Here is a 26,747-nt window from a genome sequence, read left to right as displayed (position 1 = left end):
GTGGGTACTGGTGCAGGAATGGTAGTGGGCGAGGCAGTACAGGGCTGCTGGTGGGTACTGGTGCAGGGAAGGTAGTGGGCGAGGCGGTACAGGGCCGCTGGTGGGTACTGGTGCAGGGAGGGTAGTGGGCGAGGCAGTACAGAGCCGCTGGTGGGTACTGGTGCAGGGAGGGTAGTGGGCGAGGCAGTACAGGGCCGCTGGTTTGTACTGGTGCAGGGAGGGTAGTGGGCGAGGCGGTATAGGGCTGCTGTTGGGTACTGGTGCATGTAGGGTAGTGGGCGAGGCGGTACAGGGCTGCTGGTGGGTACTGGATGCAGCGAGGGTAGTGGACGAGGCAGTACAGGGCTGCTGGCGGGTACTGGTGCAAGGGTAGTGGGCGAGGCGGTACAGGTCTGCTGGTGGGTACTGGTGCATGGAGGGTAGTGGGCGAGGCGGCACAGGGTTGCTGGTGGGTACTGGTGCAGGGAGGATAGTGGACGAGGCAGTATAGGGCCCCTGGTTTGTACTGGTGCAGGGAGGGCAGTGGGCGAGGTGGAACAGGGCTGCTGGTGGGTACTGGTGCAGGGAGTGTAGTGGGCGAGGCGGTACAGGGCTGCTAGTGGGTACTGGTACAGGGAGGGTAGTGGACAAGGCAGTACAGGACCGCTGGTGGGTGCGGGTGCAGGGAGGTTTGTGGGCGAGGCAGTACAGGGCCACTGGTTTGTACTGGTGCAGGGAGGGTAGTGGACAAAGCGGGACAGGGCTGCTGGTGGGTACTGGTGCAAGGAGTGTAGTGGGCGAGGCGGTACAAGGCTGCTGGTGGTACTGGTGCAGGGAGGGTATTGGGCGAGGCAGTACAGGCTGCGTGTCGTAGTGTGCAGGGTAAGCTGGTGTCGTGCAGGGAGGTAGTGGGCGAGGCGGTACAGGCTGCTGGTGGGTACTGTTTGCAGGAGGGTAGTGGACAGGCGGTACAGGCTGCTGGTGGGTACTGGTGCAGGGAGGGTAGTGGGCGAGGCGGTACAGGGCTGCTGGTGGTACTGGTGCATGGAGGGTAGTGGGCGAGGCGGTACAGGGCTGCTGGTGGGTACTAGTGCAGGGAGGTAGTGGGCGAGGTGTATAGGGTGTGGTGGGTACTGGTGAAGGGAGGGTAATGGGTGAGGCAGTACAGGGTTGCTGGTGGGTACTGGTGTAGGGAAGGTAGTGGGCGATGTGGTTCAGGACTGCTGGTGGGTACTTTTGCTGGGAGACTAGTGGGCGAGGCAGTACAGGGCTGCTGGTGGGTACTGGTGCAGGGAGGGTAGTGGGCGAAGCAGTACAGGGCTGCTGGTGGGTACTTTTGCAGGGAGAGTAGTGGGCGAGGCGGTACAGGGTTGCTGGTGGGTACTGGTGCAGGGGGGTAGTGGGCGAGGCAGTACAGGGCCACTGGTGGGTCCTGGCGCAGGGAGGGTAGTGGGCGAGGCGGTATAGGGCTGCTGGTGGGTACTGGTGCAGGGAGGGTAGTGGGCGTGGTGGTACTGGGCCGCTGGTGGGTACTGGTGCAGGGAGGGTAGTGGACGAGGCGGTACAGGGCTGCTGGTGGGTACCGGTGCAGGGAGCGCAGTGGGCGAGGCGGTACAGGGCTGCTGGTGGGTACTGATGCAGGGAGGGTAGCGGGCGAGGCGGTACAGGGCTGCTGGTGGGTACTTGTGCAGGGAGGGTAGTGGGCGAGGTAGTACAGGGATGCTGGTGGGTACTGGTGCAGGGAGGGTAGTGGGCGAGGCCGTACAGGGCTGCTGACTGGTACTGGTGCAGGGTACAGTACATCTAGAGAAATGGAGAGAGGGATGTGGTTTTTCCGTTGATCAGCGCACAGGATCAGAGACAGATGAGGAACAGGGAACAGCGGTATCTTCAACTGAGTTTCGGTAAGTTGGTGTCGTATAGAATTCGTTATCTAAAAAGAAACCGAAACGTCTAGTATACAGTAAGATAGCTGGGGTAGACAGGAATAGCTCGGATAACCTGAAACGGCCATAGCTGTGATAGACTGGAAACGCTAGGATAACCTGAAACAGCTAGAGCTGGGATAGACAGGTAAAGCTAGGATAAACTGAAACGGCCATCGCTGGGATAGACAGGAAAGGCTAGGATATACTGAAACGGCTATGATAGCCGAGACAAAAAGGACAGATAAATGAAACACCTTGGATAACTAAAGAAACGAGGATTAATTAATGCAGATTAGGATATAGTGAAACTATTCGGAGGTGCCGAACAATGAAACAGCGAGTGAAGATGAGGTACGGAGAAATGAAAGAGCGAGTAAAAGTGACCTACGGAAAACTGAAAGAGCGTTTTAAGGTGAGAAACGGAGATTAGAACAGCGAGTGAAGGTGACTACCAAGAACTACAGTAAACCAAAAGGTGAAGGTGAGGTACGGAGAACTGACACAGAGAATGAAACTGAAGTACGAAAAACTGAAACAGCGAGTGAAGGTGAGGTACAGAGAGTTGAAACTTCGAGTGAAGGTGACGTACGTACCAACTGAACCAGACCTCAGGTTGTGTTGGTAGCGTCGATGCCAACACCTTCCCTCAGTCCCTCTCCCAACCCTCCCCTTCCCCCCCTCCTTTTCTTTCCTTCCCATTGACTCCCTCCCTGTACATCTCCGTTTTCTCCTTCCCTCCCTCCTGCCAACCATCTGTTCTCTCATCTCTGCCCCTCCCATCCTCTATCCTTCTCGACACCTTCTTTCCGCCATCTAGTTCCCCAGACTCTCTCTCTCTCTCTCTCTCTCTCTCTCTCTCTCTCTCTCTCTCTCTCTCTCTCTCTCTCTCTCTCTCTCTCTCTCTCGTGTACCCAAGGATCCCTGGATCCCTCCGACTTGTTTTCAGTGGTCGGGCTGCGGGCTGGGGTGTGGGAGGCCGGAGGGGCGTCGGATGGGCGTGTGGAGTCCTTTCTGTCTTCCCGACTTGGCGTTCCGCTGGTCGGCTGGAGTGAGGATGACCACAGCAAGCGGTGAGTCCCGCTTTTCGGCTGTAGTGAGGCTGCCGACCACGCAGTCGGTGATTCGAACCGTCTCATGGAAACGTCGGACAAACAAGATGTTTTTCTTTGTCAGTATTTCTTAGATTTAGATCTGGATTATGTCCCAGACATTAAGAAGTGATTTAGAATGGATGTATACCTTACTGGGGGGGGGGGGGATCCTCTTATATTCTCAGACGTTGTAATCAATGTTGTTTTCGCCATAAAGAAAGAGTTCAACGTGTTTGGATCGTCTTCAGTAGTACTAGTCTTTCGAACGAACAGCTCACTGAGGGTGGGTGAGCTGGTATCATCATGACCTGGCATAAAACAGTCGTCAGGGATGTGGTCATGGGGGATGACTTATGTCCATCTCCACCTCTTAATATCACACTGATGTCATCCAGGTACGACTAATGACACCCACACTTTCAATATTTCGTACAAGAATCAGTCTCGTACATTTGTGATCCAGTTCTATAAGAATGGAGCCTAGCGGTTTATATGGCACGTTTAGATTCTGTCTACGAGTTTCTGATTCCCTGAGACATCAGTTGAATCCAGCTGGAGCTCACCCATCCGTCCCAAGATCTGATGAATAGACGATAAAAAAATAAGTTATAAGAAAATAAAGGTGGCGCGCTCATCTGAGGAGGCAGTAAAAATTTCCCCAGTATGAATCATGTCATATTATTGTCTCATGATTTACGTTGCATTTTACAACAATAACCATAAACTAGAGTTATGTTTAAACACTTAGTGTCCCTCCGAGTCTTCAGACCTTCTTGGGGAAAGAAGAAGAAGAAGGAAGAGGAGAAGAAAGATGAATGAAGAAGAAGAGGAGGAAGCAAGATGGAAGAAGAGGAAGTAGAATGAGGAGGAGGGAGAACGAGCCACGTTCCTTCGTGTACTACAAACTCGAAGTTTTAATGGAAAAGAGAAATTGGTTGTCAGGTCGCAAATCAGTATTTCATGACTCTGTGTCTTCAATTTCACAAGTTTTCAATGAACTTAAAATGGGTCGGGAATTTACAACTCTCCGAGCGTCCAAGTTTCCTATCGGCTTCAGTGGAGATGAAACACCTCATCCTCGACAACACGATGACCTGAAACTTCCCACTTCCCACCCCCGCGGGAGCCGTGACCACGATCTGTAAGTACCTCGAACCACACTCTTTCTGTCTCTCTCTCTCTCTGACCACCTTCACTCCTCCTGTCCTCATGGTTGATTGTCCACCGTCATCCTACCTGACGGTGTACCCTACTCGTGTATTGTCTCCGGGCATCACATACTCACTCAGTGTGTACATGGGGCAAGACGGATAGCAGGAGGCCTGATGGTCCATGATAAGGTTATCCGCGGTCATAATCTTATTTGTAGCAGAAACTGGATAGTAAAGCCCCTGCACCACCCACCGCTCCCTCCGGATCAACAGCCGCAAGGGAAAAGGGCTGAGAAGAAACATTATGTAGTATGGAGAAAGTATACTGCCACAGAAATTTTATAGGAAAATGTGGACGAGAAAGGTCCCCTGCTATGACTGCGATGGGTCTTATACCATGGTGGAAGCTCATGTATCTGGGTCGGGGTGAGGGCTTGGGGGGATGTTCAATGTTTAGAAAATAACTTTTTTTTCTTTCTTGAAGCAGGAGTGTTTACTGGTAACAGATACCACTGACATATTTGTCTTGTTTTGCTATGAAGGTGAAGATGGTCTTAGCATTTGCTACATCTGGTGGTAATTCAGTTCCAGCGTGTTGTAACTCTGCAGCTAAAAAAGAAACTCCATCATATCTGGTCGTTGAAATTCTGTAGCTAATGTGAGATCTTTGAACAGATCAGTTAGATCTCCTCAGAGTCTGTTTCCTTGTTAGAAAGAATGAGTTTTGATCTTTATGTTTCTTTCCTCGAGAGGCCTATTTCTGAGTGATGGAATTAGCTTTGTTGATTGACTATGAATTCGCTCTAGTTTTTCCTTCATCTCTGATCAAGTATGGTAACCAGAGTTGAATAGCGCTGCTCCAAATGAGGACTCGACAGGGAAAGAATGATATCTGTATCCTTCGTTGTATTGTTTACAATTCTGTTTTATGAAACTTAGAATTTTGTTGGCTTCACTATATACAGTTGGGCATATCATACTCCAAGGTTCTCGTCTTCTTCTTCTTCTTCTTCTTCTTCTTCTTCTTCTTCTTCTTCTTCTTCTTCTTCTTCTTCTTCTCTTCCTTCTTCTTCTTCTTCTTCTTCTTCTTCTTATTATTATTATTATTATTATTATTATTATTATTATTATCATTATTATCATTATTATTATTCTCTTTCTTCTTCTTCTTCTTCTTCTTCTTCTTCTTCTTCTTCTCTCTTACGTGTAATGACGGTTTCCGAGAACTTTATATTCAGAAACGATATCTTTTGTTGCCACAATGCATCACCCTCACTCGTCTACGTTGCAGTCCATTTCCCATGTCTCAGGCCAATTTGTCAATTTTGTCTAAATTGTTCTGAATCTTCAGACAGTCTGGCTTTCTACTGGTTTTCTACAAGGCTACGTTTCCCGTTTCGCGTCATCAGCAATTTGTGTATACTGGTTGTCAACATAGACACTACATGCATTTCTCTTGTGCTTTATCAAATCATTATTTTCTTTTGTTGTCCCACCCGGGACATTCTTCATACTGATCCTCTTCATATTTCTAGGGACACTTCGTCCCACAGTGAAGTATTTCATTCTTAAATTCGCTCCACATCTGGCCGTGTCGGCGTCTAAGAGCCTAATCCAATTTACAGCACCGGTGTCCTGGCGCAGTTTGTCGTAGTCTGTTAAGCTGGTTATTAGCATCGTATTGTTTTCCCTCATATGGTAACTGTGATTTGCAGTGAAATGGATTAATAGGAAATGGATCGCTATAACTTACTCACCTTTTCACCCACTTCACAGACGCTTGATAAAACCCTTTGTTCGTGGGTATGTCAAAGTCCGGGATCGCTTGATTTAACAAGGAACCTTCAATTAAATCAATTAGTCTCTTACCCTCATGGTCACCCGTCGAGAGATCGCAGGTAGTGCTGGGGTTGTCGAAATCATTCAGCAATTTATAACTTCTTTGTTCTTAACTGAAGATTTAAAGTCCCTCGTCAAAACAGTATCGTTTTCGTAGAGACTGAGAGACTGCAGTACCCTAAAAATGGTGTTTACGTCTCATTTATTAATTCATAAAAAATTTCGTTACATCATTTATTTTGTTTTTACCCCGGCTAAAGTTAAGCCTCTTATATACACTGAGCGTGGCACCACACTTCCCTTGTGTAGACGATTTCTCATAAAAACACTATTTCATGATGTTACTAACACGTTTAATAAGAGATTATTTTTGAAGAGGCGATTATTTTTGTGGTATTTAGGAAGGTTCTGTTATTTTCATGGTATCATGTTTTGTTGATGGAGCGTTTGATGTCGCCTCATCGCGCCTTAGGTCAACACTTGTGACGTTGGTGTTGAAATACGTTCATATTTCTGGCGGGAGAGCAATGTATTTGTGTCACCAAGCGTCTAAGATCAGACCTCAGTACCTAGGTCCATTATTCTCAGGTTCCCTGGGGCTGAGCCTGAACCATCAGGCCAGGTGTTACCTGATCCGTCTGTCAGCTGACGGTTGATAGGACCTCTTCTTACCTCACTCCTGGCAAGTATTTGGCAATGTTATTTTTCGATCTTAATTTCTACCTCGTCGTCCACTTACAACCCTGATCAAATGCAAGTCATAATCAGCAAATAAGCTCCTGTCTCCACTGTAATAACTACATACAAACTAACCAGTATCTAGTTAACTTTCTCGGATCTGCAAATGCTCCGTACATTTTCATATATGCCTTGAATTCTGTGTAAAGTGTCGTATCCTCCGTCACGCGTGAGAAGTACGCTCACCACCACAGACTTCCAACAGCTTTCCTCAAATTCCTCAGTAAGCGTCCGACGCTTCCAGAGACTCTCCAGTGATCTACCCTAAACCTCGTCGTTGTTCCAGCTAAGACAACACCTACTGTACATTGTCCCATGAGGTGTGTACCCAGCCGCGTCCTGTACCTTGTGGGGTAAAGTCTTTCACCTCAGCCTCAGGGTAACAGACGCCTTCTCCCTCCCACAGAAACCTCGAGTCTGAGGATCCAACTAAAGACTCCTGAAAAAAATAAAAGAGGGCAAGGCGAGGTTCATCTTTCCAACACCGTAACCCACTTTACAACCTGTTATATCAGTTTCTGTCATCGTTCCTCGGGTTTCGTACTGTTCCTTAACCCACTTGGAAAAAATATCAACTTCTGTCTAGTGTCGCCTCCACTTTCACCAGCGGACGAACGTTGACCCACCCCACTTTGAGTTCGACGACACCCCTGAAGGGTTTGGGGGACAAAGGGTCCGCCCATCATACGCAGGGATTGTTCCATTGTGCCCAATGGCTCGATCAACCATGAGTGATCCCAGTTTCTGTAGGAGGACACAAGACTGGATGGTCAACTAGACTCCGACAATGACACTGTGTAATGTCCGGGTGAATGGTTTCATCTTGAAAACTCATTGTTTCACTGGTGATAGTGTGTGTGTTGGGGGGGAGGGGGTCATGATGTTATGTTTGGGGTGGGCCAGGATGGTGTGGGAGATGACATGGTTGTGGTTGGTCACTGTAAACCCCTCCCCCTTCCCCCCCCCCCCCTTACGTTGCTGGGGAATGAGAAACAGTCAGCAGTAGATGCGGAAGATGCGAGGACAAGAAAAGACTGGAAAAGCCAGAAGGTATGAGGAAGAAAACAGGACTTTTAATTCCTGGTAGTAGCGCAAGAAATGTAGAGACACGGCGATAGATAGATAGGTAGGTAGGTAGGTAGGGGGAGAGAGAGAGAGAGAGAGAGAGAGAGAGAGAGAGAGAGAGAGAGAGAGAGAGAGAGAGAGAGAGAGAGAGAGAATATAATGGAATGAATTCCACGAGAAATTATTTATGCAGAGATAATTGCTAAGAGATGTGACCACTGACCTGTGAACAGAACCAGAGGCAACAAGTAAACAAACTGGTGGATTGTTGTCCTTATTTTCCAAGTGTCAAGGACATGAGTCAGGTGGTTATGGTGGCCGAGGTGTGTGTGTGTGTATGTGTGTGTTTATGTGTGTGTGTGTGTGTGTGTGTGTGTGTGTGTGTGTGTGTGTGTGTGTGTGTGTGTGTGTGTGTGTGTGATAAGAGTAAGACTGGGGAATGAACCAGAAATGAGAAAAGGGAAAAATAATTATAAAGAAGGTAAGGCGAGATAAGGAGCCATGAATGTTTTAACATGTTAATGAGCTCAAGGAGTGTGTTAACAAATTAATGGGCTCCAGGAGTGTGTTAACATGTTAATGAGCTCCAGGAGTGTGTTAACAAATTAATGGGCTCCAGGAGTGTGTTAACAAAGTAATGAGCTCCAGGAGTGTGTTAACAAATTAATGAGCTCCAGGAGTGTGTTAACAAATTAATGGGCTCCAGGAGTGTGTTAACATGTTAATGAGCTCCAGGAGTGTGTTAACAAATTAATGGGCTCCAGGAGTGTGTTAACAAAGTAATGAGCTCCAGGAGTGTGTTAACAAATTAATGAGCTCCAGGAGAGTGTTAACAAATTAATGGGCTCCAGGAGTGTGTTAACAAAGTAATGAGCTCCAGGAGTGTGTTAACAAATTAATGAGCTCCAGGAGTGTGTTAACAAATTAATGGGCTCCAGGAGTGTGTTAACAAAGTAATGAGCTCCAGGAGTGTGTTAACAAATTAATGGGCTCCAGGAGTGTGTTAACAAATTAATGAGCTCCAGGAGTGTGTTAACAAATTAATGGGCTCGAGGAGTGTGTTAACAAAGTAATGGGCTCCAGGAGTGTGTTAACAAAGTAATGAGCTCCAGAAGTGTGTTAACAAAGTAATGAGCTCCAGGAGTGTGTTAACAATGTAATGAGCTCCAGAAGTGTGTTAACAACTTAATGAGCTCCTGGAGTGTGTTAACAAGTTAATGGGCTCCAGGAGTATGTTAACAAATTAATGAGCTCCAGGAGTGTGTTAACAAATTAATGGGCTCCAGGAGTGTGTTAACAAGGTAAGGGTAGGCTCCAGAAGTGTGTTACAGAGTAATGATAGGCTGTGTGTGTTAACAAGGTAAGGCGGTTGCGGGAGTTTATTGATGAAGTAAGGCTGTTCCAGGAGTGTGTTAACAAAGTATGGATAATCTCTTGGAGTATGTTGACTAGGTAACGCGGCCCCAGGAGTGTGTTAACAGCGGAAGGCGGCTCCAGGGGTGCGTTAACATGGAAGATGTTCCTGGGATGTTGTCAACGAACCTCAACTTGCATGATTGTTTAACGCCATGAGGGGCGGAAGCATATAACTGCTAGTTCCAGCAAACGTAAATACGTTACTCTTACAAAGATTCTAAGAGAGGTTCGGATCTTCCAGAAGAGGTTTGAGATCCTCCTGGAAAAGTTCGGAATCCTCCAGAAGAGGTTGGGAATCCTCCTGGAAAGGTGCGAGACCGTCCTGGAAAAGTCCTAGATCCTCTGGGAGAGGTTCGGAATCTTCCTGGAAAGGTTTGGAGTCACACTGGAAAGTTTAGAATCCTCCAAAAGAGGTGCGGGCGCCTCCTGGAAAGGTTCGGGGTCCTACTGGAAAGGTTCGGGGTCCTACTGGAAAGGTTGGGGATGCTCCAGGTGAAGTTTTCAAGGGGATGTGAGACTTCCAGTTGCCGGAGACCAGACGTAAATCCCTGGATCGATAACAAACAGAACAGTGTTGTTCTGCGCCATAGAAAAGAACATCGCAGGTAAAACTATGGATCCTCCAAATTTGGTGAGAAGATGCGGCATAGAATCATTAGGTGCCCTCATGAGTTACACACAAACAGCAGATAAGGAACAGAAAATGACTTCATGAATCACACAGACACACAGGGAACAGATGACCTGATTAGTTACACAGACACATAGCGGACAGGGAACAGAAGATGATCTCATGAGTTACACAGCAGACAGAAAACAATAGATGGCCTCATGAATGACACAGCCGACAGGAAACATGATCTCATGAGTGACACAGCAGACAGGAAACAGAAGATGACCTCATGAGGAACACAGCAGACAGGAATCAGATTAATTCGAGTGACACAGCAGACAGGAAACAGATGATGACCTCATGAGTGACACAGACACACAGGGAACAGAAGATGACCTCATGAGTTACACAGAGACAGAGGGAACAGAAGATGACCTCATGAGTTACACAGACACAGGAAACAGAAAATGACCTCATGAGTTACAAAGACACGTAGGGAACAGAAGATGTCCTCATGAGTTACACAGCAGACAGGAAACAGAAGACGACCTCATGAGTTACACAGACACAGGGAAGAGAAGATGACCTCATGAGTTACACAGAAGACAGGAAACAGAAGATGACCTCATTGGTTACACAGACACACAGGAAACAAGATGAGCTCATGAGTTACACACGCACAGGAAACAGAAGATGACCTGATGAGTTACACAGCAGACAGGAAGCAGAAGATGACCTCATGAGTTACACAGACATAGGGAAGAGAAGATGACCTCGTAAGTTACACAGCAGACAGGAAACAGAAGATGAACTGATGAGTTACACAGACACACAGGGAACAGAAGATGACCTCATGAGTTACATAGCAGACAGGAAACAAGATGAACTCATGAGTTACACAGACACAGGGAACAGAAGATGACCATGAGATACACAGACACACAGGGAACAGAAGATGACCTCATGAGTTACACAGACACACAGAAAACAGATGATGACCTCATGAGTTACACAACAGACAAGAAACAGAAGATGATCTCATGATTTACACAGACACAGGGAACAGATGACCTCATGAGTTACACACACAGAGAACAGATGACCTCGTGAGTTACACAGGAGACAGGAAACAGAAGATGACCTCTTCAGTTACAAAGCAGATAGGAAACAGATTACCTCATGAGATACACAGACGCACAGGGAACAGAAGATGACCTCATGAGTTACACAAGACAGGAAACAGAAGACGAACTCATCAGTTACACAAACACATAGGAAATAAAAGATGACCTCATGAGTTACACACACACACACACACACACACACACACACACAGGAAACAGAAGATGAACTCATGTGTGACACAGCAGACAGGAAACAGAAAATGACCTCATGAGTTACACAGACACACAGGAAATATGACCTCATAAGTTACACAGCAGACAGGAAACAGAATATGATCTCATGAATTACACAGACACACAAGGAACCTCTCGAGTTACACAGCAGACAGCGAACAGATGATGACCTCATGAGTTACACAGACACACAGGGAACAGAAGATGACCTCGTGAGTGACACAGCAGACACGGAAATGAGGATGGATTCGTGAGTTACACAGACACAGAAGATGACCTCATGAGTGACTCAGCAGACAGGGAACAGAAAATGACCTCATGAGTTACAGGCACACAGGAAACAGAAGACCTCATGAGTTACACAGACACACAGGAAACATAATATGGCCTCATGAGTTACACAGACACACAGGAAACAGAAGATGACCTCACAAGTTACACAGACACAAAGGGAACAAAAGATGACCTCATGAGTTACACAGGCACACAGGAAACAGAAGATGACCTCATGAGTTACGCAGACACACAAGGAGCAGAAGATGACCTCATGAGTTACAGACAAACAGGAAAACAGAAGATGACCTCATGAGTTACACAGACACAGGAAGCAGAAGATAACCTCACGAGTTACACAGACACACAGGGAACAGAAGATGACCTCATGAGTTACAGACACACAGAAAACAGATGATGACCTCATGAGTCACACAGCAGACAGGAAACAGAAGATGACCTCATGAGTTACACACATACAGGAAACAGATGATGACCTCATCAGTTTCACAGCAGACAGGAAACAGAAGATGACCTCATGAGTTACACAGACACAGGGAAGAGAAGATGACCTCATGAGTTACACAGAAGACAGGAAACAGAAGATGACCTCATAAGTTACAAAGACACTGGGAAGAGAAGATGACCTCATGAGTTACACGGACACACAGGAAACAGAAGATGACCTCATGAGTTACACAGCACACAGGAAGCATTAGATGACCTCATGAGTTACACAGACACAGGGAAGAGAAGGTGACCTCATGAGTTACACAGCACACAGGAAACAGAAGATGACCTTATGAGTTACACATACACAAAAGAAACAGATGACCTCATGAGTTACACAGACACAAAGGAAACAAGTTGATCTCATGAGTTACACACACATAGGAAACAGAAAATGACCTCATGAGTTACACAGCAAACAGGAAACAGAAGATGCCTAATGAGTTACACAGACACAGGGAAGAGAAGATGATCTCATGAGTTACACAGCAGACAGGAAAAAGAAGATGAACTCGTGAGGTACACAGACACACAGGGAACAGAAGATGACCTAATGAGTTACACAGCAGACAGGAAACAAGATGACCTCTTGAGTTACACAAACACACAGTGAACAGAAGATGATCTCATGAGTTCCACAGAAGACAGGAAACAGAAGATGACCTCATGAGTTACACAAACACACAGGAAACAAGATGACCTCATGAGTTACACAGTCACACAAGAAACAGAAGATGACCTCATGAGTTACACAGCAGACAAGAAACAGATGATCATGATTTACACAGACACAGGGAACAGAGGATGACCTCATGAGTTACACAGAAGACAGGAAACAGGAGATGACCTCATGAGTTACTCAGACACACAGGAAACGGAAGATGACCTCATGAGTGACAGAGCAAACAGCGAAAAGATGACCTCATGAGTTACACAGGCACACAGGAACCAGAAGTTGACCTTATGAGTTACACATACACACAAATAACAGATGACCTCATGAGTTACACAGACACGCAGGAAACAGAAGATGACCTCTTGAGTTACACAGGAACAATGGAAACAGATAACCTCGTATGTTACACAGACACACAGGGAACAGAAGATGACCTCTGTGTGACACACCAGACAGGGAAAAAAAGATGACCTTGTATGTTACACAGACACACAGGAAACAGAAGATGACCTCATGAGTGATACAGCAGATAAGGAACAGAAAATAACCTCATGAGTTACAGACACACAGGAAACAGATGATCTCATGAGTTACACAGACACAGAGGAAACAGAAGATGACCTCATGAGTTACACAGACACACAGGGAACAGAAGATGACCTCATGAGTGACACAGCAGACAGGGAACAGAAAATGACCTCATGAGTTACAGACACACAGGAAACAGATGGTATCATGAGTTACACAGACACACAGGAAACATAAGATGACCTCATGAGTTACACAGACACACAGCGAACAGAAGATGACCTCATGAGTGACACAGCAGACAGGGTACAGAAAATGACCTCATGAGTTACAGACACACAGGAAACAGATGGTATCGTGAGTTGCACTGACACACAAGAAACATAAGATGATCTCATGAGTTACACAGCAGACAGGAAACAGAAGATGACCATGATTTACACAGACAAAGGGAACAGAAGATGACCTCATGAGTTACACAGAAGACAGGAAACAGAAGATGACTTCATGAGTTACACAGACACAGGGAACAGAAGATAACCTCATGAGTTACACAGACATACAGGGAAAAGAAGATGACCTCATGAGTTACACAGCAGACAGGGAGAAGATGACCTTATGAGTTACACAGACACAGGGAAGAGAAGATGACCTCATGAGTTACACCGAAGACAGGAAACAGAAGATGACCTCATGAGTTACAGACACACAAGAAACAAGATGATCTCATGAGTTATACAGACACACAGGAAACAGAAGATGACCTCATGAGTTACACAGACATACAGGAAACAGAAGATGACCTCATGAGTTACACAGACACAGAGGAAACAGACGATGACCTCATGAGTGACACAGCAAACATGGAACAGATGACCTCATGAGTAACACAGACACACAGGAAACAGAAGATGACCTCATGAGTGACACAGCAGACAGGGAACAGAAAATGACCTCATGAGTTACAGAAACACAGAAAACAGATGACCTCATGCGTTACACAGGTACACAGGGAACAGAAGATGACCTCATGAGTTACACAGCAGACAGGGAACAGAAAATGACCTCATGAGTTACAGACACACAGGAAACAGATGACCTCATGCGTTACACAGATACAAAGGAAACATAAGATGACCTCATGAGTTACACAGACACACAGGAAACAGAAGGTGGCCTCATGAGTTACACAGACACACAGGGAACAGAAGATGACCTCGTGAGTGACACAGCAGACATGGAACAGAAGATGACCTCATGAGTTGCACGGACACACAAGAAACAGAAAATGACCTCCTGAGTTACACAGACATACAGGAAACAGAAGGTGGCCTCATGAGTTACACAGACACACAGGGAACAGAAGATGACCTCGTGAGTGACACAGCAGACATGGAAGAGAAGATGACCTCATGAGTTGCACGGACACACAGGAAACAGAAAATGACCTCCTGAGTTACAAAGACACACAGGGAACATAAGTTGACCTCATGAGCTACAGACAAACAGGAAACAGAAGATGACCTTATGGGTTACACATACACACAAGAAGCAGATGACCTCATGAGTTACACAGACACACAGGAATTAGAAGATGACCTCATTAGTTACAGAGACACTCAGAAAACAGAAGATGACCTCATGAGTTACACAGACACACAGGGAACAGAAGATGACCTCATGAGTGACACAGCAGACAGGGAAAAGAAGATGACCTGACGAGTTACACAGACACACAGAGAACAGAAGATGACCTCATGAGTGACACAGCAGACGGGGAACAGAAGATGACCTCATGAGTTGCACAGACACACAGGGAACAGAAGATGACCTCATGAGTGACACAGCAGACAGGGAAAAGAAGATGACCTCACGAGTTACACAGACACACAGGGAACAGAAGATGACCTCATGAGTGACACAGCAGACGGGGAACAGAAGATGACCTCATGAGTTGCACAGACACACAAGAAACAGATGATGACCTCATGAGCTACAGACACACAGGAAACAGATGACTTTATGAGTTACACAGACACACATGAAACATAAGATGACCTCATGAGTTACACAGACACACAAGGAATAGGAAACGACCTCATGAGTTACAGACAAACAGAAAACAGAAGATGACCTCATGAGTTACACAGAAAACACAGGAAACAGAAGATGACCTCACAAGTCACATGACACACAGGAAACAGATGAGCTCATGAGTTACACAGACACACAGGAAACATAAGATGACCTTACGAGTTACACAGACACACAGGGAGCAGAAGATGACCCCATGAGTTACAGACAAACAGGAAAAAGAAGATGACCTCATGAGTTACACAGACACACAGGAAACAGATTACCTCATGAGTTACACAGACATACAGGAAACATAAGATGACCTCATGAGTGACACAGCAGACAGGGAACAGAAAATGACCATGAGTTACACAGACACACAGGGAACATAAGATGGCCTCATGAGTTACATAGACACACAGGAAACATAAGATGACATCATGAGTTATACAGACACACAGGAAACAGAAGATGACCTCATGAGTTACACAGACACACAGGTAACAGAAGATGACCTCATGAGTTACACAGACACAAAGGAAACAGAAGATGACCTCATGAGTTACACAGAGAAACGCGAGCTTCTAGCTAGTAACGAGGTTACCTGCTCTTGCCTTTTCCCAGTAATTGATTTTCTTTCTCTCGCGGACAAAGCCACAACAGCTTTGTCGTAACTTCATATCTTGCTGGAGGTCTTGTGATAAAGAGGTCATGGTGACCTGAGGTCAAAGCTTAAAGGGGTCAGTCAGAGGTCGCTAAAATGGGGTCGGTACAGTCTGTCATTTTCACCCTTGCTGACTTGACGTGACGTGACGACGTATCGTGACGTGACGTGACGTACCGTGACGTGACGTACCGTGACGTGACGTGACGTGACGTACCGTGACGCTCCTTAAGAAATGACCAATAGGTGAGGGCGTTACCCTTCATCACCCGCACTGATGACAGGGAGTCACGGCATGACCTGCCAAGGTCACTGATGTGAAGCGGCTGGTGGTCACCTGCTGGGCTCTATATAACCCTCCCCCACCTCTCCACCCCTCAAGGAGCTAAGGCCAATACCTGACCTGACCTCATGGCCTGACCTCATGGCCTGACCTCATGGCATGACCTCATCAGTGGGAATGATTTCTCAAATTAGGGGAAATCACGTCAAGAGGCCACTGGAGGAGGCGTGCCTCCCTTCCCCCAAGCCAAGGTGAAGACTTGATGAGGAAGGTGGGGGAAATTATTTTCGTTTTCTTTGTATCTTCGATTTCTATTCTTATAGTCTATGTGGAAGGCGGATACATATATATATATATATATATATATATATATATATATATATATATATATATATATATATATATATATATATATATATATATATATAGTATTCGAATGGTCAGTTCCTACACCCAGGCCCATAGCCTAGCGGTTAGAATTCCTGCCTCTTGCACAGGGGTCCCGAGTTCGATCCTGGCTGTTGGAGGTTTGTATGTTCTATGAAGGTGCGTGATTCTATGCACTGTTTTCGTATATATATGTATATACCTAATTTTATATATATATATATATATATATATATATATATATATATATATATATATATATATATATATATATATATATATATATATATACCTAATTTTCTCCGTAAATTTCCTGAATAATGTCCAAAAGTGCACACACACACACACACACACACACACACATACATATACATGGGGAGGTGATAACAAGTAGTAGTGATGTGAGAAGGAGATGGAGTGAGTATTTTGAAGGTTTGTTGAATGTGTTTGATGGTAGAGTGGCAGATATAGGGTGTTTTGGTCGAGGTGGTGTGCAAAGTGAGAGGCTTAGGGAAAATGATTTGGTAAACAGAGAAGAGGTAGTAAAAGCTTTGCGGAAGATGAAAGCCGGCAAGGCAGCAGGTTTGGATGGTATTGCAGTGGAATTTATTAAAAAAAGGTGGTGACTATATTGTTGACTGGTTGGTAACGTTATTCAATGTATGTATGATTCATGGTGAGGTGCCTGAGGATTGGCGGAATGCGTGCTTAGTGCTATTGTACAAAGGCAAAGGGGATAAGAGTGAGTGCTCAAATTACAGAGGTGTAAGTTTGTTGAGCATTCCTGGTAAATTATATGGGAGGGTATTGATTGAGAGGGTGAAGGCATGTACAGAGCATCAGATTGAGGAAGAGCAGTGTGGTTTCAGAAGTGGTAGAGGATGTGTGGATCAGGTATTTGCTTTGAAGAATGTATGTGAGAAATACTTAGAAAGGCAAATGGATTTGTATGTAGCATTTATGGATCTGGAGAAGGCATAGGATAGAGTTGATAGAGATGCTCTGTGGAAGGCACTAAGAATATATGGTGTGGGAGGCAAGTTGTTAGAAGCAGTGAAAAGTTTTTATCGAGGATGTAAGGCATCTGTACGTGTAGGAAGAGAGGAAAGTGATTGGTTCTCAGTGAATGTAGGTTTGCGGCAGGGGTGTGTGATGTCTCCATGGTTATTTAATTTGTTTATGGATGGGGTTGTTAGGGAGGTGAATGCAAGAGTTTTGGAAAGAGGGGCAAGTATGAAGTCTGGTGTGGATGAGAGAGCTTGGGAAGTGAGTCAGTTGTTGTTCGCTGATGATACAGCGCTGGTGGCTGATTCATGTTAGAAACTGCAGAAGCTGGTGACTGAGTTTGGTAAAGTGTGTGAAAGAAGAAAGTTAAGAGTAAATGTGAATAAGAGCAAGGTTATTAGGTACAGTAGGGTTGAGGGTCAAGTCAATTGGGAGGTAAGTATGAATGGAGAGAAACTGAAGGAAGTAAAGTGTTTTAGATATCTGGGAGTGGACCTGGCAGCGGATGGAACCATGGAAGCAGAAGTGAATCATAGGGTGGGGGAGGGGGCGAAAATCCTGGGAGCCTTGAAGAATGTGTGGAAGTCGAGAACATTATCTCGGAAAGCAAAAATGGGTATGTTTGAAGGAATAGTGGTTCCAACAATGTTGTATGGTTGCGAGGCGTGGGCTATGGATAGAGTTGTGCGCAGGAGGGTGGATGTGCTGGAAATGAGATGTTTGAGGACAATATGTGGTGTGAGGTGGTTTGATCGAGTAAGTAATGTAAGGGTAAGAGAGATGTGTGGAAATAAAAAGAGTATGGTTGAGAGAGCAGAAGAGGGTGTTTTGAAATGGTTTGGGCACATGGAGAGAATGAGTGAGGAAAGATTGACAAAGACGATATATGTGTCGGAGGTGGAGGGAACGAGGAGAAGTGGGAGACCAAATTGGAGGTGGAAAGATGGAGTGAAAAAGATTTTGTGTGATCGGGGCCTGAACATGCAGGAGGGTGAAAGGCGGGCAAGGAATAGAGTGAATTGGATCGATGTGGTATACCGGGGTCGACGTGCTGTCAATGGATTGAATCAGGGCATATGAAGCGTCTGGGGTAAACCATGGAAAGTTCTGTGGGCCCTGGATGTGGAAAGGGAGCTGTGGTTTCGGGCATTATTGCATGACAGCTAGAGACTGAGTGTGAACGAATGGGGCCTTTGTTGTCTTTTCCTAGCGCTGCCTCGCACACATGAGGGGGGAGGGGTATGTTATTCCATGTGTGGCGAGGTGGCGATGGGAATAAATAAAGGCAGACAGTGTGAATTGTGTGCATGTGTATATATGTATACACATGCACACACATATATACACACACACAGGTCTGTGTGTGTGTGTATATATGTGTGTACATTGAGATGTATGGGTATGTATATTTGCGTATGTGGACGTGTATGTATAAACATGTGTATGGGGGTGGGTTGGGCCATTTCTTTCGTCTGTTTCCTTGCGCTACCTCGCAAACGCGGGAGACAGCGACAAAGCAAAATAAATAAATAAATAAATATATATATATATATATATATATATATATATATATATATATATATATATATATATATATTTTTTTTTTTTTTTTTTTTTTTTTTATACTTTGTCGCTGTCTCCCGCGTTTGCGAGGTAGCGCAAGGAAACAGACGAAAGAAATGGCCCAACCCCCCCCCCCCCATACACATGTACATACACACGTCCACACACGCAAATATACATACCTACACAGCTTTCCATGGTTTACCCCAGACGCTTCACATGCCTTGATTCAATCCACTGACAGCACGTCAACCCCTGTATACCACATGACTCCAATTCACTCTATTCCTTGCCCTCCTTTCACCCTCCTGCATGTTCAGGCCCCGATCACACAAAATCTTTTTCACTCCATCTTTCCACCTCCAATTTGGTCTCCCTCTTCTCCTCGTTCCCTCCACCTCCGACACATATATCCTCTTGGTCAATCTCTCCTCACTCATTCTCTCCATGTGCCCAAACCATTTCAAAACACCCTCTTCTGCTCTCTCAACCACGCTCTTTTTATTTCCACACATCTCTCTTACCCTTACGTTACTTACTCGATCAAACCACCTCACACCACACATTGTCCTCAAACATCTCATTTCCAGCACATCCATCCTCCTGCGCACATCTCTATCCATAGCCCACGCCTCGCAACCATACAACATTGTTGGAACCACTATTCCCTCAAACATACCCATTTTTGCTTTCCGAGATAATGTTCTCGACTTCCACACATTTTTCAAGGCTCCCAAAATTTTCGCCCCCTCCCCCACCCTATGATCCACTTCCGCTTCCATGGTTCCATCCGCTGACAGATCCACTCCCAGATATCTAAAACACTTCACTTCCTCCAGTTTTTCTCCATTCAAACTCACCTCCCAATTGACTTGACCCTCACCCCTACTGTACCTAATAACCTTGCTCTTATTCACATTTACTCTCAACTTTCTTCTTCCACACACTTTACCAAACTCAGTCACCAGCTTCTGCAGTTTCTCACATGAATCAGCCACCAGCGCTGTATCATCAGCGAACAACAACTGACTCACTTCCCAAGCTCTCTCATCCCCAACAGACTTCATACTTGCCCCTCTTTCCAGGACTCTTGCATTTACCTCCCTTACAACCCCATCCATAAACAAATTAAACAACCATGGAGACATCACACACCCCTGCCGCAAACCTACATTCACTGAGAACCAATCACTTTCCTCTCTTCCTACACGTACACATGCCTTACATCCTCGATAAAAACTTTTCACTGCTTCTAACAACTTGCCTCCCACACCATATATTCTTAATACCTTCCACAGAGCATCTCTATCAACTCTATCATATGCCTTCTCCAGATCCATAAATGCTACATACAAATCCATTTGCTTTTCTAAGTATTTCTCACATACATTCTTCAAAGCAAACACCTGATCCACACATCCTCTATATATATATATATATATATATATATATATATATATATATATATATATATATATATATATATATATATATATATATATATATATATATATATATAAAACAGTGAGGTAAAAACTGGTTTTTCTTTTGATCAGTAATTAATGAGATTCAGCTGGAGCGAGCGGTGCAGACGGCCGCCTGCCTTGTTTACTCTGTTGCTGACGCGTTGGAAAACATGTTCATGTTTTCATCTTATTGGTCGTGGTAGAGGTCTGTCACTGGTCGTGGTAGAGGTCTGTCACTGGTCGTGGTAGAGGTCTGTCACTGGTCGTGGTAGAGGTAGGTCACTGGTCGTGGTAGAGGTATGTCACTGGTCGTGGTAGAGGTCTGTCACTGGTCGTGGTAGAGGTATGTCACTGGTCGTGGTAGAGGTATGTCACTGGTCGTGGTAGAGGTCTGTCACTGGTCGTGGTAGAGGTAGGTCACTGGTCGTGGTAGAGGTCTGTCACTGGTCGTGGTAGAGGTCTGTCACTGGTAGTGGTAGAAATCTGTCACTGGTCGTGGTATAGGTCTGTCACTGGTCGTGATAGAGGTCTGTCACTGGTCGTGGTATAGGTCTGTCACTGGTCGTGGTAGAAGTCTGTCACTGGTAGTGGTGGAAATCTGTTACTAGTCGTGGTAGAAGTGTCACTGGTCGTGGTAGAGGTCTGTCACTGGTCGTGGTAGAGGTCTGTCACTGGTCGTGGTAGAGGTATGTTACTGATCGTGGTAGAAGTCTGTCACTGGTCGTGGTAGACTTCTGTCACTGGTCGTGGTAGAGGTCTGTCACTGGTCGTGGTAGAGGTCTGTCACTGGTCGTGGTAGAGGTCTGTCACTGGTCGTGGTAGAGGTCTGTCACTGGTCGTGGTAGAGGTCTGTCACTGGTCGTGGTAGAGGTCTGTCACTGGTTGTGGTAGAGGTCTGTCACTGGTCGTGGTAGAGGTCTGTCACTGGTCGTGGTAGAGGTCTGTCACTGGTCGTGGTAGAGGTCTGTCACTGGTCGTGGTAGAGGTATGTTACTGATCGTGGTAGAAGTCTGTCACTGGTCGTGGTAGACTTCTGTCACTGGTCGTGGTAGAGGTCTGTCACTGGTCGTGGTAGAGGCATGTCACTTGTCGTAGTAGAGGTCTGTCACTGGTCGTGGTAGAGGTCTGTCACTGGTCGTGGTAGAGGTCTGTCACTGGTCGTGGTAGAGGTCTGTCACTGGTCGTGGTAGAGGTATGTCACTGGTCGTGGTAGAGGTCTGTCACTGGTCGTGGTAGAGGTCTGTCACTGGTCGTGGTAGAGGTATGTCACTGGTCGTGGTAGAGGTCTGTCACTGGTCGTGGTAGAGGTCTGTCACTGGTCGTGGTAGAGATCTGTCACTGGTCGTGGTAGAAGTCTGTCACTGGTCGTGGTATAGGTCTGTCACTGGTCGTGGTAGAGGTCTGTCACTGGTCGTGGTAGAGGTCTGTCACTGGTCGTGGTAGAGGTCTGTCACTGGTCGTGGTAGAGGTCTGTCACTGGTCGTGGTAGAGGTCTGTCACTGGTCGTGGTAGAGTCTGTCACTGGTCGTGGTATAGGTATGTCACTGGTCGTGGTAGAGGTCTGTCACTGGTCGTGGTCGAGGTATGTCACTGGTCGTGGTAGAGGTCTGTCACTGGTCGTGGTAGAGGTCTGTCACTGGTCGTGGTAGAGGTCTGTCACTGGTCGTGGTAGAGGTCTGTCACTGGTCGTGGTAGAGGTCTGTCACTGGTCGTGGTAGAGGTCTGTCACTGGTCGTGGTAGAGGTCTGTCACTGGTCGTGGTAGAGGTCTGTCACTGGTCGTGGTAGAGGTCTGTCACTGGTCGTGGTAGAGGTCTGTCACTGGTCGTGGTAGAGGTCTGTCACTGGTCGTGGTAGAGGTCTGTCACTGGTCGTGGTAGAGGTCTGTCACTGGTCGTGGTAGAGGTCTGTCACTGGTCGTGGTAGAGGTCTGTCACTGGTCGTGGTAGAGGTCTGTCACTGGTCGTGGTAGAGGTCTGTCACTGGTCGTGGTAGAGGTCTGTCACTGGTCGTGGTAGAGGTCTGTCACTGGTCGTGGTAGAGGTCTGTCACTGGTCGTGGTAGAGGTCTGTCACTGGTCGTGGTAGAGGTCTGTCACTGGTCGTGGTAGAGGTCTGTCACTGGTCGTGGTAGAGGTCTGTCACTGGTCGTGGTAGAGGTCTGTCACTGGTCGTGGTAGAGGTCTGTCACTGGTCGTGGTAGAGGTCTGTCACTGGTCGTGGTAGAGGTCTGTCACTGGTCGTGGTAGAGGTCTGTCACTGGTCGTGGTAGAAGTCTGTCACTGGTCGTGGTATAGGTATGTCACTGGTCGTGGTAGAGGTCTGTCACTGGTCGTGGTCGAGGTATGTCACTGGTCGTGGTAGAGGTCTGTCACTGGTCGTGGTAGAGGTCTGTCACTGGTCGTGGTAGAGGTCTGTCACTGGTCGTGGTAGAGGTCTGTCACTGGTCGTGGTAGAAGTCTGTCACTAGTCGTGGTAGAGGTATGTCACTGGTCGTGGTAGAGGTCTGTCACTGGTCGTGGTAGAGGTCTGTCACTAGTCGTGGTAGAGGTCTGTCACTGGTCGTGGTAGAGGTATGTCACTGGTCGTGGTAGAGGCATGTCACTGGTCGTAGTAGAGGTCTGTCACTGGTCGTGGTAGAGGCATGTCACTGGTCGTGGTAGAGGTCTGTCACTGGTCGTGGTAGAGGCATGTCACTGGTCGTAGTAGAGGTCTGTCACTGGTCGTGGTAGAGGCATGTCACTGGTCGTGGTAGAGGTCTGTCACTGGTCGTGGTAGAGGTCTGTCACTGGTCGTGGTAGAGGTCTGTCACTGGTCGTGGTAGAGGTATGTCACTGGTCGTGGTAAAGGTCTGTCACTGGTTGTGGTAGAGGTATGTCACTGGTCGTGGTAGAGGTATGTCACTGGTCGTGGTAGAGGTCTGTCACTGGTCGTGGTAGAGGTATGTCACTGGTCGTGGTAGAGGTCTGTCACTGGTCGTGGTAGAGGTATGTCACTGGTCGTGGTAGAGGTATGTCACTGGTCGTGGTAGAGGTATGTCACTGGTCGTGGTAGAGGTATGTCACTGGTCGTGGTAGAGGTTTATCATGGGTTATCTGTCTCGTATCGTACTACCCAGTAGAGTTCGTACACAGGAATAGATGTATAAAGACAGACATTAGCAGACGTAAGGTAAATATGGCTACTTGTCTGTCAAATAATGAGGCATAGTGTGATTAATGAGACGTTGCCGTGATCTTTGGAAGGTTTATCACTCCAGAAATGTTGTCATTTGTACATTTTGCCACTTCCATTAATTACTCTTATCTTGAATGTAAATCTGAGCAATGTAAATACATGATAATCAGAGCAACGTGTTACCCCTACAGGTGTGAGCTGTTGGCGCCATGACGGAGCCTCGTCCCACAGTAAACCGGCCAGGGGTGTCAACCACAGGCGCGTCACACCCGAGCAGCAGAACAACACGGTGGTCGTGGCACAGGTTGGCAGCACTGCCACCATCAAGTGCTACACCCACTTCTACGGTGACGAGATGGTGAGCGGTGACGCCCTGCGAGCTGTGGTAGGGTCCTCTGTCAGGGAGATGGTGAGCGGTGACGCCCTGCGAGCTGTGGTAGGGTCCTCTGGCAGGGAGATGGTGAGCGATGAAGCCCTGCGGACTGTGGTAGGGTCCTCTGGCAGGGAGATGGTGAGCGGTGACGCCCTGCGGACTGTGGTAGGGTCCTCTGGCAGGGAGATGGTGAGTGTAGGGTAGACACGAGAGGACCCACTGTGGAGGTATCGAGATCATCCTCGTCAGCGTAGCCTCGTCACATGAGGACACCAAGTTACTCGAGAGAATGGAATTTTAGCCTCGTTATTTCCCAGTCTAGCCTCATCATGACCCAGACACTCCTCGGAAACACTGAATTTAGTCCTTAAATGACTTCATTTATTGTCATGACGGACCCAATCTAGCCTCACAAGTAGCCAATTTAATCTGTAAGGAGTCTATTGATCTGTTGTTGCTCTTTGCATCCCTTCATGTCTGTCGCTCTTAGTGGTTACCCGTGGTAGTCAGATCCACACCACAGGAACTGCGCCAGTCTTCGTCAGCTGGAAGGTGGCAGAGATGAGCAAAGCGGTTCAGGGGGGAGGAGGTGTCACCTCACCCATGCAGGAGGCGGGAGATTGCTTGATGTTACCCACTAGCGAAGTTGGGGTCCCTTACACTGTGACACCTTGACCATAAGAGACACGACTACAGGAATGTTGCTCATCGACTGACCATGAGTCTCTCTTTATCTGTTAGCAAACAACGTCTTTATCTATGGGTTGTTAGCAAACAAAGTCTTTATCTATGGGCTGTTAGCAAAGAATATCTTAATCTATAGGTTGTTAGCAAACGTCTTTATCTACAGGTTGTTAGCAAACAACGTCTTTATTTATGCATTGTACTCCAAAGTCCTGGGGTTAGATTCCACAAGTATTAAGCTAAGACACGTCAGTATGATGGTGAGACTCTTGGGTATGATGATGGCGTGACCTCTGACCCGACTCTTAATGGTCAGGTAGAAGGCTTATGGACATTTTATGACCCTGTGGATTGCCAGTTAAGGTAGATTTTACTGTGTGCATTTCTTTTACGATTTATCAAGTCATTAATGTCTGTAGTTATCCGACCTTGCGTATCTTATACTCCTGCTCTTCTAGTAGGCAACATTGTCTCTCTCTCTCTAAGGGAGAAATATTCCATTAAGTTACTCCACATCTTTGAAACAGTGTCTACGTCTCGACGCCTTATCCAGTTGACGTAGCTAGCGTCTTGATGCATTTTTGTTTTTTGACGTTATAGCTCGATTATAACGTTCTTGTTTTCTGTGAAAGTGAGACATATATTTAAGGTGATACTGTTGGCATTGTGTTCACTGTTATGTAGCTCCTCCCTAGCTGCACGGAAGGTAACTACATTGTTTTGGAACGAGGATAGCACCAAGTCCGATGTGTTGTGTCCTCGCGTAGGTTTCAGGACCTTTTCATAAGCAATCCCCAGTTTAGTCTGTTAGTCTATTTCCCTCACGGTCGCCTAATAAGACACCCCAGTTCATGTTGGTGTTATTCATATTTCCTAAGATTGTCGTTTTTATTCAGTTTTTAACAAGAAACTTAATATCTTTACAAAAAGATCGTTTTCTATAAATTGGTCACTTATCTATATACGTCTGGTTTATCAGGTCGGTGTAGACAGTATAGTAAGGTTCCATCAACATTTAGAATTCACTCATATATTTCATTTCACCTCCACCTGCCTTATGTAATCTATCTTTACGGAAAACGTTGTATCCTGGTGTGACCTTCAGTCCTCATTTACTGTGTCCGTCTGTCACTGTTATGATATCAATGCTTTTCTGGTAGACCTAACGGTCTTGGCTCCCGGCGACCGTGTCAGAACTTAATTGCTCGTCTGTGAGAGGCAGGTGGCTTGCGTGATGCAAATTGTCTGGGGTCAGGCCTTATTTCTAATAACACAGGAGGTCAGTGCCACGCCCAGTGTTCGAATTGTACAGTTCCAACAAGGGAGGTGAAAGCGAGTGTGGGTTGGGTAGGAGAGAGAGAGAGAGAGAGAGAGAGAGAGAGAGAGAGAGAGAGAGAGAGAGAGAGAGAGAGAGAGAGACCCCCTCCCCGTCTCCCCCTCCCCCCCGTGAAGTGTGTCGGGTGGGGGGATAGAAATTAATTAAGCGCTGATCATTTACCCTCGGGTATCGTTTGAGGGACAGATATGCAACCAAATCATTAGCTTTGTCTCTTTTCTTTCTAGGTCGTTAAAGCGTAAGCTATTTTTAGTTGAAAAATGGGATCGGGCCGTTGATTTTGAATTAACAAAGGGGGCGGATCCCACTCTTTCATTGTAGACAACGAGGGAGGGGGGGTGTGTCATCCCCTTATATAGACAACCAGGGGGATGCCATTCCCCCTCCTCTCCCCTCTTAATTCAAGCCATAACTCCACCTGATTGACACCATGAGTGTGACCTGGTATGACCTAAGTGGCATCTGTCTTCGTGGGTCAGGTTACCTATCCTTTCATTTCTCTCTCTGAATATAGTTTATTTTTGCCTGGAATTCTGTCCAAACGAGCCATACCATACCCTGTTTACATCG

General features: G+C 46.4%; 1 protein-coding gene across 1 annotated transcript in view; it reads left to right on the top strand.

Moving 5' to 3' along the window:
* LOC139759806 (zwei Ig domain protein zig-8-like) overlaps window positions 1-26,747 on the top strand; it is a 125,039-nt gene that overhangs the window by 65,494 nt on the left and 32,798 nt on the right. Inside the window, exon 2 of the mRNA XM_071682282.1 lies at window positions 23,976-24,142. Within this exon, the coding sequence (XP_071538383.1) occupies window positions 23,976-24,142 (167 nt within the window). The remainder of the gene's footprint in view (window positions 1-23,975; window positions 24,143-26,747) is intronic.

This window comes from Panulirus ornatus, chromosome 34, assembly GCF_036320965.1.
Source record: "Panulirus ornatus isolate Po-2019 chromosome 34, ASM3632096v1, whole genome shotgun sequence".
NCBI classification, from domain to species: Eukaryota; Metazoa; Arthropoda; class Malacostraca; order Decapoda; family Palinuridae; genus Panulirus; species Panulirus ornatus.
The sequence above is the reverse complement of the archived record's forward strand: the minus strand, read 5'-3'. Positions and strand labels throughout refer to the sequence as shown.